The sequence below is a fragment of the Phodopus roborovskii genome, unplaced genomic scaffold (assembly GCF_943737965.1).
Source record: "Phodopus roborovskii unplaced genomic scaffold, PHOROB, whole genome shotgun sequence".
NCBI lineage: Eukaryota > Metazoa > Chordata > Mammalia > Rodentia > Cricetidae > Phodopus > Phodopus roborovskii.
Window position 1 is genome coordinate 325,235 of NW_026125911.1, and position 16,818 is coordinate 342,052.

The window sequence follows — 16,818 nt, forward strand, 5'->3', positions numbered from 1 at the left end:
CTATCACAAGTAGACACCTAACTAAGCTAAAAGCATATGCCTATAATCTCAGAACTCAGAAGACAGAGTCAGTGGGATTTCAAATTCAAGACCATTCTCAGAAAACAATTTACACTGAGGCTAGCAAGGAACCTTCTGCCAAACTTACTACCTGAATTTAATCCCAGGGACTTACATGATAGAAAGACAGAACTGACACTTGCAAGTTGTCTGTGGCCTCAACTTACATACTATGGCTCAACCCACATATGCATGTGATCTCTCTCTCTCTGTCTCTCTCTCTCTCTTTCTCACTCTCTCTCTCTCTCTCTCTCTCTCTCTCTCTCTCTCTCTCTCACACACACACACACACAAAGTAAATGTGCAATTAAATGGGATTTTTAAAGGGTCTGTATACCAAGAACTGGAACAAAAATTATTTATTTTGTCGTTATATCACATGGACAAATTGACTCAGGAAATTGTCGATAATGTGTTAGACTTGGGTGTGTTAGACTCGCTAGGATTGCTCTTACTACCTAAAAAAATTCCAAATTTTACAATTAAGGAATTGGGCAGCCATAGCTGCCCATCTGATGCCTATATCTGTTTGCTGAGATTCAGTTCTTCCATCTTCAAATTGGACAAGCTATTACATACCTCAAAGGTGGATTCCAAATATTAACATAACCTATCCCAGGTCACTTCACACGGAACAATAGTACAAGGAAAGCAGCTTGCACTTGCAGTATTAGTCACAAATGCTTGTTGACTTCATGGAAAATTGGAGTTCGAATTATTTGGTCCTCTAGCAAGAGTTGGTTAATCCAAGCTTCCTTCTAGGATGTTGAGCCACAGGTTAACTGTATCCCACCCTCCGAAGCCACCCATGCTGCCTGGCTTCTGTATATTGTGAAGGAATATCTATCTTCCTTAGGAATGGGTGTTATACTCTGATATAAGGCTCTGATATGTTAACAAAGTTGCACAGGGGGATCTGCCATTGAGACTTCAAAAGAAAAAAAACCCAGGCAACTTTTTAACATTTTTCAACTCAAAAGTTTTTAAGCAATTGTCATGGTGACAGAGATGTATTGGGGAGAGAGGAACTTCTCTGTAAGTGGATAGTCTAAGAGGAAAAAAAAAACAGACTCTTTCAAAAGACCATCTCTTGTTTTGGTTTTTAAAGAATGTAGTCTTTAGCTGATGGAGAAATCTGCTTTTTAAAATAAGTTTTTTGAGTGTGAATTCACAAAAACTGATTAGTGTTTTTAGACCTCTGAACTTATTTCTTAGCATTTGATACTTTTCCTTAGTTATGACATTTAGACTTTCTTTGAATATGGACTTTTTTCTTCAGAACTGAAGTTTTTCAATTCAAATCAGAGCTTAGAAATTCAATTTACCTGGCCATTTAAGAATAAAGTAATGATAAAAGTAGTAGTATGCCTTTTGAAAAGATTTTGTGACTCACCCTGATTCTTCCCAGATTCTCCCAGCCCACCCTTCACTATCTAATATTTGGAAGGTTTTCATAAAATATAATTGAATTTCAAGGTATAATTTAAACTTGCACAATTCTTTGTCAGCCTTTGAAAGGACAGAAAAGTTGTACTTTCTAAACCAAATCAATGCCTATTTCCTGGTAGTTTTCAGAAGGCTCAATTCTAGAAGATCCGATAAAAGGAAATGAATTCACAAGCATTTAAAAATGAATCTATACTATTTTTGAACAAATGTTCTACTTGTTGCCAGTTAGGTATTAGAACAATAAATGTGACATCCATAAGAATAAAGACAATGATTGCAGCTGCCTCTAACCCCAGAATTAGATAGGCTGAGGAGGAATTTCCTGGGCATTGCTGAAAGCTGAAAAGTGCTATAGGAACACATTTGGGGCCCACAACACACAATAGCAGTGAACAGTCATGTCAGAGTGAAGGAAATGTCTGGCTCCTTTCTAGAGCACCTCACAATAGGAAGCCCCATGCAATCAGCAGAGTCTTCTGTGAAAGGAGCTAGGTTAATATGGCAAAGTGTGATATGTGTGTTTCCCGCAAAACATTCTTAATTCCTTAGAGCGTAAAGTCTTATTTAATGACTGCCAAAAAAAAAACATCATAATCTGAATTCTAATATTCAAATCGTTCTCAGTGATGACAAGCGATTGGAGTGACCTCACATACCAGCTGCACTATGTGTGGTATAGCACAGTGCAAGGCAATGAGTGGTAAGAACTGCTAAGTTCACTTCCCTGCTCTACCACTTGTCAGCTATATGCAGAAACTTTGTCTTGGTGTTCTCATCTGTAAAATGGGGCTTGACAGTGCCTATGCCACGGGGTTCTTACAAAGATTCAATGAGTAAAATATATGCAAACTTAAAATACTACCCAGCGTATGTATTGTGTGCATATGTATGTTTTGTCTGTATGTGTTCATTCACTGTGGAATCTCAAGGAATTTCATGCTGAAGTGTAACCTCTGGGGCACTGTCTCCGCAGGGATAATCTCCACATTCCTTCATGTTCACCCATTTGGAGCAAGCATTGAATACATCTGTTCCTACTTACACCGTCTTGATAATAAGGTATGTGGGAAACTCAAGTGGAGACAGAAGGATGAAGACTTCTTTCTGTGTAGGTGACCTTACTCAATTCAAGCATAAGCAGACCATATTACTTATGGCTCTGAGCAAGTTTCCCTTACTTCTAGTCTCACTGTGATTTGGTATACAACATCCCTCTTAGAAATGGTATGCCTTTCTCCCTAGTTTGCCTGAAACTGAGCAATTTCCTGAGACTTGAGACTTTTTGATGCTAAAACTAAGGAAATTCCATGCAAACTAGAATTAAGTGGCCAGCCTTTTCCTGAGCTACATCTTAGAAGATTCTTGCTTCCTTCTCTTGATGTCCACACAAGCTGCCAGATACCTAGCAAATTAACCACGACTTTCTCTCTTCCCCATTGGACATTTGTCCTGGGCCTCTAGCCATCAACAATTTTGATTTATAAAATTGGAAATCTTATTCCAATTACCACTCCCACCTTCACCACTGACATTGTCTGATAGAACAATATTGAGGGCTTCTGGAATGCCAATTGGGTAGCTGCTCAGAGCTGATCTGTGAACCATTTATCTACATGTTATCCTCAAGGCGGGAGCTCACAGCTCACATGAAGTGAGGGGAAGTGTTAATTCCCTAGAAAGTCAAGAATACTTCATAGCAGCAGGGGCAGACTCTCAACTCCTCCTTGGGAAAAAAAGAAGCTCACAATATTTTTTTTTTTTTCAGAAGCAGAATTTAGTTAAGCTTCCCTGTAGATATATACACCAAACTAAGCCTCCTGGGAAGTTCCATTGAGTGTGGGTTCCTGACATTATGTTGTCCAAAATGTTAAATCAGAGAAGCCTTTATCATCTTAGCAAGGGCACTGGCCATTTGAGAACCTAATTACTCGAGCATATGCTAACTTCAGTGATACACTTTCGTCTCTGGCCTTTGTGTTAGTTCTAGATTGTATTGCCTCCTTATTTCCCTCTAGGAAGTAATTCTATTCTGTATCCATATACCCCATGGGGCAGTTAAAGGGATGATGGACCAGTGGTATCAAGGTCACATGATCAGTTTCAGCAGCAGAATATTGAAATATGTGTCAGTAAAACTTCATTTTTTTAATTTTTAAAATTAATGCATGTTGTCTTTGAATGCAAATGATATGGAAACATAGTGAAGAAAAGGTAAAATTCCCTATAGTCTCAATTCTAGGATAAGCACTGTTAACATTTTAGCCTGTAATTTCAGACCCTTTCCCATATCTACACGGTATCTATCTATAGGTATATATAGATCCATTATCTGTTCACACATTTTAAAATGGCACTTCTACTCTCTATGGTACCCTACACAATGTGCTTCTTTAACTTAAGTGGATCTAATTAATCAGAAGAATTGGGTGGAGGGCACAGATTCACTCCTACTCTGGACTAGCTACATCCTAGCAACTTCCTGCCAGAATAATGTCAAGACCTACCAGCGAGGGCTTTAAAGGATACCCAAGTTCTGAGTAGCAGTAACACCAGGCTTCTTTAAGGTCATCAGCTAAGCCCTGTATCCAGGCTCACAATTAAGAAGGTCACTATGAATAAAAAAAAAAATGACTACAAGAAGAGAAACCGTTGAGGATTCCACAGACTTGCTTTTTTATGAAGGGGTGTGTGTGTGTGTGTGTGTGTGTGTGTGTGTGTGTTGGGAAAAAGAAAGTAATGAGACTTCAAAGTAGGAAGAGAGAGCATTCTTCACTCCTGTTACTCTTCCTTTGTGGTCTGATGCATATGTGGAAAATACTCCACTGACAGGCATTTCTGCCTGTGTCCCCTCCAAAAACACTTTGTAGCTCAATGGGCCTGGCCATGTATCCCCAGCATTGAACTGGCCTGATTCAGTTAGCCCAGACTTCTCCATGCAACTGCTCATGCCAAGAGCAGTTCAGTGGACTGTGTCTAGTGCTCCCAGCAGATGAACACTTTTGTCTGAAAACCACTCTAGCAATACACACAATTGCACAAGGCCTGATATATTACCTGACACCACCCTCAGCACACACACATCAGCAGATGGCCAAGGATTTGGAAAGATGATTCTGATTGGAGGATGTCCTCTCTGTCCCACAGATCTGCACTGGTGACGTGGAAGGTCTCATGAGCAGACTCCAGCATACCTTCAGACAGGAAATGACTGGAGTTGGAGCCAGCCTAGAGAAGAGGTGGAAATTCTGTGGTTTTGAGGGATTAAAGCTGACCTGAATCTTTTTGCCTAGCAATTTGGGATCCTGAAAATAAATGTGTGCTGGACAAGCTTGTTACGTGATTTTGTATTCTCAGTGGTTTTCAAGTGGACATTGCTTTTCATTTGTCAGTTCATTCCTGAATATCTTTTAAGTTAAAAAATAAGGATCCTAGAACAGTATCTCAAGCTACAGGTCCTAAAAAGAAATTGCCTCAAACCTCAAGTGCTGTAACTTCCTCCTATTTCTGGCAATTGTTGTCTTTTCTTATAAGTAGTATTGAAAAAATCCTGAGGCTAAAGAGTATTTGGAATGTTTTCAGTGTCTGTAATACTGTTGTAGACCTTGTACTTTTTCAGCACTGTTAACAGAAATGCTTTGGTGATTTGTGCGTGATTTGTGTTTGCAGATTTCCCGTCACATGTTGCTACTTGTAAAAAAGAATAAGAGGAGTGTTAGGAACTCTCTGTAACTGCCATTGTCTTTCTGGTCCACAGTAAACAGTAAATGAATAATCCATCAGTGTCTTCTACAAGGTGCTTCACCAGTCCACCTTTAAAACAAAGCATGAACTGTGGCTTTTTGTAAGAATACTATGAACAAATGTTCCCATATTTTCTTTAATAGATGAAAGTATTTCAGAATTTTAAAACAAGAAATCTAGATGGATTCACAGAAAGTCTCCAGTGCGACTACTGTGTTTGTGCTTCTCGGGACTACTTGTATATAGTCTGCCTTTAAAAGAGGGCATCTTTAGTTTTCTATGAATTAAAATGCAGTAAGGTATGGGCACACATGCACAGATTGGCAGAAGGGATTTATTTTAATAGTCTGTTTCCTCTGGCCTTCTTAGTCTGTGTCCCTCTCTTCCTGCTGTTAATGTTGAATTGCAAACTGTGTACTGCTGTAAATACTGTTTACTTCATGCTGACTCTTTGTGAAGAACTGATGTGAGTATTGAACGTCATGAACTAATGAATAAATAATGGGCAGGGTGTGTGAGGCTTTCTGTACATTGCAATGGCCTCACCAACCTTAACTGGACCATTCAGGAAGTCCTGCTTAGTAAGAAAAGAAAAGGGCAAAATCTGAGGCTGTTATCCTAAGGTAGAGATTGTCTTTACTATTTTTGTGGTGGTGATGGCAGTACTTCTAATTACACAAGCATGCACCCCCCCCCCCTTGAGTTCAGTTTAACATAATAGGTTACACTGAGTAAGCATGGGCAGTGAGAGTATTTCCTGAAAATACCTTGCAAATAAGATGTGAGTAGTGGTGAAAGATGTATTTTGAAAAATACAAATATTTGTTTTTATACCTCAGCTTTATGTTTTAAAAGGCTTGCTTCCTATCAGATTCTTTGGATCATCTCAGGTTCCCTTTGAGTTACTAGGATGTTGGAAGAAGATGCCAAACTTGCTTGACGACTAGAAATAGCATTCCACAGCAGCCCATTCATCCTCACAGTTGGCTTGCCCCTTAGGCACCCGACTGTGGCCCCAGCAGGAAGCTAGAGTTATTTTTTACTCTGACTTCCTCCCTGGAGCATCTCTGTCATCAAGGCTGCAGCTCCTCAAGAAAGCTTGGATTTGTCTGCCTCAGGGGGTCCTGAAATATCTTCTTTGTGACAATAGCTGTAAAATCAAGAGAAAATTTCCATTGGTCATTTATTTCTTAAATAAGTTAAATAAAATTAAAAACCTCTCTCTACTTCTCTTACTCTTATTTCAATTTTTTTCCTTGTTTCTTTTCTTTCTTTTCTTTTTCCTGGAGTCAGGGGTCTCACTATGTAATACAGTCTGGCCTAGAATTTGCAGTCCCTTCCACTTCAGCCTTCTAAGATCCTAAATTACAGGCATGCACCATTATGTCTACACAAACCATTTCAATTATGCAATTCCACTTTAGACCAGGTAGAATTCTCCTAGCTTGCTTCCATATACTAGTTGTGATGGTAAACTTTCTGTTTCAGATTGACCATTTGTTTGGTCCTGTGCCAGGCAACATGTTAGTATGGGGATATTTCTTTAGACATGATTAAAATTTAAAGTAATAGTCCCACCAAAAATCTCCACATTGAATTGCTTCAAAACCTCGAACTATGGCTAAAGAGGTACCCAAGGAAGGACGTCAGCTTCCAGGCTACCTTCATTTGGAGTTAAAAATGCAACATCAACTCTTGCCTTGCCTGTTGATCACCTTTACAAATACAAATCTCAGCCCTCACAGTTACTTAAAAGTCAGTTCCTTGACATCTCGTGTGTGTGTGTGTGTGTGTGTGTGCGCGCGTGCGCGCGCGTGTGTGTGTGTTTTAGTATGTCCCATTTGTTGTCTTTTCTGCTATATTCTATATTCTCTAACTTCTTTCTTCAAAGATTTGAAGTTCTAGTCATATAGGTCTTTCACTTGCTTGATTAGAATTAAATTAGCCATATATATATATATATATATTGCTACTGTGAAGGGTGTTGCTTCTCTGATTTCTTTCTTGGCCTGTTTAGTATATATATAGGAGATCCGATTATTTTTTTTAGTTAATTTTGTATCCTGCTGGTTTGCTGAAGGTGTTTATCAGCTGTAGGAGTTCCCTGGTAGAGTCTTTTGGGTCACTTATGTAAACTATCACATCATCTGCAAATAATGAAAGTTTGACTTCTTCCTTTCCAAATTTGGTTCCCCTTGATCTCCTTTTGCTGTCTTATTGCTCTAGCTAGAACGTCAAGTATTATATTAAATAGATATGGAGAGAGTGGGCAGCCTTTTCTTGTTTCTGATTTCAGTAGAATTGCTTTGAGTGTCTCTCCATTTAATGTGATATTGGCTGTTGGCTTGTTGTATATTGCTTTTATTTATTGTATTGTATACCTAATCTCTCTTTCTTTGATCTTGAAGGGGTGCTGGATTTTGTCAAAGGCTTTTTCAGCATGTAATAAGATGATAATGCAGGGGTTTTGTTTTTTCTTTCAGCTTGTTTATATGGTGTATCACACTGACAGATTTCAGTATGTTAAACCATCCCTGCATCTCTGGGATGGTTCATCATGGTGGATGATCTTTTTAATATGTTCTTGGATTCAGTTTGCCAGTACTTTATTGAGTATTTTTGCATCTATGTTCATGAGGGAAATTGGTCTGTAATTCTCTTTTTTTGGTGAGTCTTTGTGTGGCTTGGGTATTAGTGTGACTACCCACCTTCCTTTTTTGTTAGTATGTAAATTTGCTTTACTCTTTCATGAATGGAACATTATGTAGAAAGCAGGTGATTATTTTTTCTATTTTTTATTAATAACTTGTATTTAAATTAGAAGCAACCTTATTTTACATATCAATCCATGCTCCCTCTCGCTCCCACCCTCCCATGCCCCACACATCCCATCCCCCATCCACTCCCCAGGGAGGGTGAGGCCATCCATGAGGGATCATCAAAATGTTTCAGGTCATTTGGGGTAGGCCCTAGGCTCTCCCCTGTGTTTCTAGGCTAAGGGAGTATCCCTCTATGGGGAATGAGCTCCCGAAGTCCATTCCCACACTAGGAATACATCCCAGGAAGAATACTGCCAGAGGTCCCATAGACTGCCCAGTCCTCCTAGCTGACACCCATGTTCAGGGGGCCTGGTTTGGTCCTATGCTGGTTCCCTAGCTGTCAGACTGGGATCCATGAGTTCCTACTTTCTCAGATCAGCTGTTTCTGTGGGTTCCTCCAGCATGGTCCTCACCCCTTTGTTCGTCACTCCTTCCTCTCTACAACTGTATCCCAGGAGTTTGGTTCAGTGCTTAGCAGCAGCTGCTTCTGCTTCCATCAGCTACTGGATGAAGGCTCTAGGATGGTATTTAAGGTAGTCATCATTTCTTTAGGAAATGCCCACCTTTCTTTAGGAAAGATATGAACACAATGGGAGCTTCATCTCTGTCTCTATCTCTGTCAATCTCTCTCTCTCTGTGTGTGTGTGTGTGTGTGTGTGTGTGTGTGTGTGTGTGTGTCTGTCTGTCTGTCTGTCTGTCTTTGGTTTTTTGTTTGTTTCATTTTTGTTCTTGGTTTTGTTTTGTTTTAGACAAGGTTTCTCTGTGTAGTAGCTCTGGCTATCCTGGAACACACTTCATAGACCAGACTGTCCACAATGTCACAGAGATACAGAGATCCACCTACCTCTGTCTCCCAAATGCTGGGATTAAAGGCATGCACTGACACCACCTGGGAAGCACTTCAACTCTCTTATAGACAAAATAATAAGAATTAGTACATACCTCACAGGGTATTAATAACGATTTAGCATCTGCCTGTTGTCCAGCCAGTGCATGGCCCACAGTGAGTTTTCAGTGGATTAATAGATACAGTTGTGTTTCCAAACAAAATTCATCCCTGCCGCTATATTTTGAAAATATTTTTTGTGTTCTTGCTTCAAATTATAGGGCAGGCTATGTCATGTCACCCGACCATAACAAAGGAAATTCATGTGCTTGAACATATTCCAAATGTTCACTCTGCCCCACACATTTTGCCATGTGTTGTAGGATACCAAAAGAATATGAATGACCCTGGCATCAAGATGATAGAATGGAGCCATGACGGGTGAATCAGGGGAATTTGAGCAGGAAGATCATGAGTTCAAGGTCTTTCCTGAACTACATAGCAAGTTTGAAACCAGCCTGGGAAGTTTAATGGGACCCTGACTCAAACAAAAAGCAAAAAAGAAGGTTGTGGATATGGCCCTATGATAGAACACTTGTCTAGAATGTCTAGGTGCTCAGTTCAAACCTACCAGTACCACAAGGAAAAGAGGATGATGATGATGGAAGGATAGATAGCTTGTTAACTATGAAGCCTTAAGTGCTTCACCAAAAGCCACATAAACTTAATGGAAAAAATAGTGTTGACCATGAATTATGCAAAGTAGCAACAATGTAGTTAGACTGAAACCTGAATTTTCTGCATCTTAATTCGACCAACAGAATCCCAGTTCCATGAGAAAATGATCCTTATGTGTCCTATTAACTGCCATATCTGGTGTTCCTGATGCACTATAAGTCTTCAGAAAATAGCTCATAAATAAGCACGTGCATATCATTTTTAATCCCCAAAATAAGAGTGGTTATAAATAGATGCTATATAGATGGAGTAGGTATGGCAGCAGGAGCATGAAACAGCTGGGCACATTGCATCTGCACAGAAAGCAGAGAGAAACAAATGCTGGAACTCAGCTGCTTCTTCTTTTCCCCCTTTTTATTTACTCTGGGGCCCCAGGCCCTTGGAAGGTGCCACTCACATTCGCGTTTAGCTCAGAAAGTTTCCAGGGATTCCAGTGCAGGCCAGTGCATTATCAAAGGTAGGTAATGCTGAGTAGCCTTACCATCACTTAAATCTCAAGATCTATAATGTCATTGCAGTCTTTTAGTTGAACAGTAAGTTCTGAAGAGCTCAGCTTGCCTAAATATTATTTTTATCTGTAAGTAACATCGCAAAGGCATACTGAAGCGATTAATTATTGGAGCAACAGAAAGAAAGGAAAAAAAATTGATTATACACAGGTATGAGCCCTCTAGGCTGTGCAGCCTTATGGAGATGCTATTAGATCTTAGGTGGAAAATGACATTCATAACACATTAAAGAGCATTCTTCCCAACTGTGTACATTCTGAGTATATTTGAGCATTGCAATACCCTACAATTAATAGTTCTCTTTAGCACTAAACTTCTGAAACCTTAATTCATTACAATTCCTCAATCAAAGCCTCATATGTTGCTTTAAAAGGTTTCAAAGAAGAAGATGCAGAGGTATTATGTCATTTGATCTTTACAGCACTCTGTGAGACATCAGGGGCAGGTAACTCCCTCACTGCTGAGGAAAACCATTCTCTAAGAGATGGAAAGTTTAACCTGAGTTGCATCGGTAAGTGCATGATGGAACTGGGATGAGAATTAAAGATGCCCAAACCCTCCCAATACTCTAGCTCACCTCACCTCCAGCTTCTGCATTTTGTGGCTAAAGGAAAGAATGCAAAATAGGGGCTCTTGAGGGTATTTTGGGTACTATGGATCCTCCATCATAGTAATCATAAAGGACCTGAAATAAAATACAACAGAATGCAAAAGAAACCACTTACACTCGAGAAATACAGTACTCATAGTTTAAAGTGTACAGTTCATTTCACCACACGTGTTAACATGTATCTATTGCTTAACAAATTCTAGATGAATGTTTATTGGATAAAATATCCTTATAAACAATAAGATTTATAACTGAATGAGATGTGATGCTGTTTCTGTGCACAGTGTGAAATTCTTTGTCAATGCATAAATGGCAGGAAACTCCCTCAAGCTTGTATTTTTGTGTAAAAAAGTGACAGATGAGCTTCAGTGTGAGCAAGTATAAAGTACTGCATTTAGGGGGAAATTAGCCAAATGCTATTCACAAGATGTTAGTCTACAAACCATCAGTTCTGGTACAGATAAGGGATGTGGGAGTTGTCGGAGAGAAGTCCCTGAAGGCATCTGCGGTTGGAATTATAATAAGGCAACACATTCCAAATACAGTAAACACACACACACACACAGAGAGAGAGAGAGAGAGAGAGAGAGAGAGAGAGAGAGAGAGAGAGAGAATATTTTTATGCTCTCTTTATTAACCTAAATTTGGATCCACATTGGTTCATAGGGCTCAGACTAAGACATGGAATTCAACATTTGAACTTGTATATTGTTCAAGGGCTTATTCTGTCCAAGGCATATGGCAACCAATGAGGAATGCAGAGATGGATTTGACATGGACTTGGCCTTGAAGAATTTAAAGGAGAGATGAAAAGATCAGTTTTAATATATTATTGAAACATGTTCTGCCTCCTCTGACACAAAACCATATAGTCTGGGAAAGAAAATGTTGTATTGCTCAATCAAGTGGCTGAGGAGATGGTTCAATGGGTAAAGGACTTGTCACACAAGCATAAGAACCTGAGTTTGAACCTCCATAACCCATGAAAAGCCAGACATGATAGTGTGTGTCTGTAACCTAGTATTACTATAAGATGTGGGGTGGACACAGGAGAATCCCAGGAAGCTCATAGACCTGCTAGCCTAGCATACACAGAGGCAAAAACCAAAGAAGCATTGTCTCAAATAAGGTTGATATCTGGCCTCCATGTGTGAACTATGGTGCATATACCTCCCTCTCCCTACATAAACTACACACACACACACACACATATAAGACATACAAAATAAACTTAAAAAAGCAAATGCTCCTCAGTTTATATTAAGAGATAACATCCTGCTAAGATCATCATAAACTGAACACACCAATAAGTAAAATGTATGTAATCCACTTTACCCACTGAACCCCAGCTAAGTCACACAGCTTACCACAGAAGATTGCTTGTTGTTGACCAGCATTACTGATTGGGAGCTGTAGCAGCCACTGCCTGGCATCACAAGAGAGGATCCTCCTGCCTATTGCCAGCTGGGAAAAGGTCAAAAGTCAAAATATGAAGTATAGTTTCTGCTGAATATATATTGCTGAGACACTGTCATAAAATGAAAAATGGTTACACTGACCTTTTATGAAGTGAAGACTACACAGCTTAGTCTTCTCTTCATCTCTGTGAGTTGTATGTGCAGCATGTACACACAAATCAACTTGTACAAATCTTCATAAGGCCAGTACTAAAACAGTGCCTTGATGATCATCAGAAAAATGACATCTTAGCATTTAACACACATGGATTTACCATGACCCTTTCAGTACTGCCATCTCTATTCTAAACGAAGCAATGTCTGAAATGCTTGGTGTCCTCCTCTACATTATTGAACAGAGGGGTCAAGACTTGCCCTGATTGTTCTATGAGAACTCTGTGCTGTGGGTAAGACAAAAGCTCTAAACTAATCCTACAGCTTCCAAGTTCACCCTGTGGGACAAGAAGTCACCTAGTTCTCCTTTCCCAAAAGTGTATCTGCTTTCATACTCAAAATCTCCTCACTCTTTGCCCTGCTGCTTCCTTTTTTGTGACAAGTTAGGAATCCCAACTTGTCCCTAGAGAACTTGGAGTTCTTACTTGGAACATTAATAGAGGAAAAAAAAGTAAGACACTATCATTAATGGCTCACATTTTTACACTCAGTTCTGTAACCTTCATACCCACACTTAAAGAAAAAGTTGTTGAATTTGCCATTCAAGGACTGTCATTATTGTTTCCTGGGCTTCCCTATATTCTTAGTATCTGCTTCTGTTACTCACATGTCCTACTTCAAACTGACTGAACTTTCTTTCCCTACAGCTCTGAGTCAAAATCCTACACTTCTTGCTGGACAACTAGTCAATGACATTTTCCTAGCTCCCCTTTCTCACACCCATCTCTTCAACGGCCTCCTGTAGCTGTATCATAAGATGTAACCACTCTGTGCATTGTAGCATGCTCACTCATGTACTATCTTCTTTGCAAGCACCATATCTGATTCATTTGTGCATTATTTAATTGAGAAATGTTATGAGTAATTTTCCCACCGGCCTGGTCCCTCAGCCGCGCCAGCCCCAAATAACATACAGAGATGCTGTAGTAGATATAAAGCTGTTAGCCTGTTACTATCATTTCTTATTGGCTAGCTCTGTCTTAAATATTAACCCATTACTATTAATCTAAGTATTTCCACATGGTCTTATCTTACCAGAGAGAGAGCCAGGCATTTTACCTTGTTGGTCCTACATCTTGAAACTCCTCCCTACTTCTTCCTCTCTCCTCCTTGTCTCCTAGTCCCGCCTATATTGCTTTCCTGTTGGCCAACAGTGCTTTATTCATTAACCAATACAAGAAACATATTTACAGAATGACATCCCCAATCAGAGAAATAATTACAGGGACCCACAATGTGGGAGAGAACTATTCTGGGCATTGAGGATATAGCAGAAGTCAATAAATATCTTTGTTCTTGAGTTGTACCTATCACAAAGGCCCTTGTTTTAATCTATCTGACCTAGTATAATGACAAAGATTTTGTGACCTCTGGAGGCTAGAAAGTCCAAGGTCAAGTTGCTGGCTAATTTGATTCTCTAGTGAAAGATTTCCTCCTGGCTTGGAGAGGGCTACATGTTTCACTGCATCAGAGTTTGAGGATGGAGTGGGGATGAGAATTAATGAATCTAAAATTAGGCTTTCAGACAACAAATACACCAGGACTATGTTGATCTTTAAGTCCCTCCCAACCTCAGAACTATAAGACACAGATCTCTCTTGTTTGTAACAGGGATTGTATTTTGTCGTATCAGCCCACATGGACTAAGATGCTTACCAATATGGAGGCTAATTAGAATTCCAATTTGTGGCACAGAGAAAAAGAAACTGTAAGTCAAGGGAACAAACAGAAAGATAACTTTTGCCAGACAGAATATATCAATGATTGAACCACAGTAATAGAAATAGGACTTAAAAACAAGAGGCAGATTTGAGAGAATGTCTACAAAAAAAGTAAATGGAGAAATGGTTCCAAAGTACAGTTTAGTTTATCATAAAGAAAGGAGTGGCAAATGCTTAAAAACCAGAGTAAAGTGACTACCAATATAAAGTACAGCGGAACGGAGAGAAGAAAGAATTGTTAAGCACAAAAATTAAACTTTTTGCCACTGATAGCCCTGCTATTACTCTGGTAAAGAGAAGTGAAAATACCTATTTAAAAATTGCTAGCTAGGTGATGGTGATACACACATTTAATCCCAGCACTAGGGAAGAAGAGGCACATGGATCTTTATGAGTTTGAGGCTAGCCTGACCTACAAAGTGAGTTTCAAGACAGCCAGAGGTGTTACACAAAGTAACCCTGTCTTGAAACACGTGCACACACACACACACACACACACACACACACACACACACACACACTTCCACCTGATAATTTCTCCTATAACATCTCTCATTGGTTGTGAAGGAATATTGAGGAGGATAAGGAAAATAAAGGATTCCACAGCAAGTACAAAGTACAAGAATACAAAGAAAGTCCATTAACCAGCATCCTCCAGAGAAACCAACAGCATTCCATAGATGGATAGATCAATCATGTGAGGATAAAGTAGAATTGGTTCACATGTTAGACTAAAAAAAGCTCACAGTATCTGAAGTTTGAAAGCTAGAAAGTCAGGAAAGCTAGTAGTGTAGTTGTTAGCAGCCCAAATTTTAGGGCCTGAAAGCCAAGCTAATTGATGCTTTAAGTTCTAGTCTAAAGACAAGAGCAGGTCAGTGTCCCAGATCAAGGAGATGGGGAGCAACAGCTAAATCTCCTTCCTCGATCTCCGTTTTGTTCCATTCGCACCCTCAATGGGAAGGGCCTTCTGCCTATCCTGTCTACTAATAATTTAAATATTAACTTGTTCAGACAGGCACTTTTAGAAATGAAGTTTAAACAAATATATAGCTACCACATGACCTAATCAAGTTAACACATAAAAGTAACTCTTATAATTCACTGTAGCTTAACAATTTCTAAGTACGGAGGCACTGGGCAAGATTCACACTATTTATTTCAAATCTTTGTATTAATATATATATATATATATATATATATATATATATATAACAAATATATATATGTGTGTGTGTGTGTGTGTGTGTGTGTGCCTATAATATGTATTACAGTAACAAAATATTTTTGCTCTTCTATTATGTGAACTAAGCAGATACTAGGAAACATAACCTCTAGATTGAGTGTTGTGTGACTTTTCCTGGGGAGACATCAACAAATGTCTGTTCACCCTAGATAGTATCATAATGTCAGAGCAAAGAAGCAATGCCACCCAAATCTAGCATGGTGAACCAATGCCTAGTGGAGTTACATAGATGAAACTGGTGACCCAGAAGCAGACATATCACTAAAAAGCACAAGATGGACAATGGCTCATGAAAGCTAAATCCATGAAGCCCCCTGTACGCCTTGAAGTCATCTCCAACAGAGAAAGTCCTGTCCCTCAGTGACTGCTTACTGCATATATAAGCTAGGAGAAGGGATCTTTGAATTGTGCAACTTTCTCTGCTTCCTTCACCCGGTAAGTGTCTTGAGCTTCCCAGGCTGTGTGAGTTGGTGGACTTCCTCTCTCCCTCCTGGAGGGACTATTTTAATTCTGAGGAAATAGCTACATAACAGGGGATCACTAATCCCACATTCTTATAAATCCAATTACCTTCCTTCTCTGTACAGTCTCATGGGTTGTCTCTATAATGCCTGGCTTGCAGACACTGGTCATTCAAGCTTGGCTAATGTTATTTATAAGGTACTTGTTCTGTGGTATGTTGTTATTGCCTAAGAAAATGGACTACAGGAATGATATTTAAAGACAATACCCTGAACAAAATCATAAAAGGAGTTTAAGGGCTAAAATTCCCCATACTAAGGATTGGAGGACGTGGGTAGGAAATCACAAAAAAAAAGGCTCTAAAAAGGAGCAGGCTGACATGTATGCGGAAAGCATTAAAGGGCGATCTTGCCAAAGTATACGCCATCTGCATGAAAAGCAGCTGATCCATAGTGTTCAGTTACCTGCTAAATAAATGAGCAAGCTGACACAGAAACCAAAAGAAGTATGCAGACCATCCTTTAGGTCCACCCACTCTTATTCAATTACCTTCCTCATCCCAAATTCTCGGATTAAAGGCCTTACTTTGTGTTTGTCCTATTTGATTGATCTCTACATTCTCTTTTGCCAAATTCTGTGTCCAATGCTGGTTTGGGCAATTAGTCCAATCAGAAACATTTATGAATTTTTTTTAATATTTTGTTCAATTTTTTTTCTTATTTTACATATCGATCCCAGTTCCCATGCCCCCTCACAGATCTCCTCATCCCATTCCCTACCAACTCTCCAGGGAGGTTAAGGGAGTGTCCCTCCATGGGGAATGTGCTCACAAAGTCCTTTCGTGCACCAGGGATAGATACATCCTGGTTCCACTGTCAAAGATCCATTAGACTACCCAGGCCTCCTGACACCCACTGAGCTTGTTTTTCAGCTTGTTTCAGATATGAAAACAAGAAAATAAGCTGTGATAGCCCTAGAGATAAGAATGCTATTAGCAGCTCCTATTAGC

At 39.5% G+C, this 16,818-nt stretch overlaps 1 protein-coding gene across 3 annotated transcripts in view; it reads left to right on the top strand.

Moving 5' to 3' along the window:
• Enox2 (ecto-NOX disulfide-thiol exchanger 2) overlaps window positions 1-4,849 on the top strand; it is a 261,719-nt gene extending 256,870 nt beyond the window's left edge. For all 3 annotated transcript variants that reach the window (XM_051178965.1, XM_051178966.1, XM_051178964.1), the window contains exons 13-14: window positions 2,483-2,568; window positions 4,654-4,849. In XM_051178965.1, the coding sequence (XP_051034922.1) occupies window positions 2,483-2,568; window positions 4,654-4,785 (218 nt within the window). In that variant the 3' untranslated portion in view covers window positions 4,786-4,849. The remainder of the gene's footprint in view (window positions 1-2,482; window positions 2,569-4,653) is intronic.
• The last annotated feature ends 11,969 nt before the right edge of the window (window positions 4,850-16,818 follow it).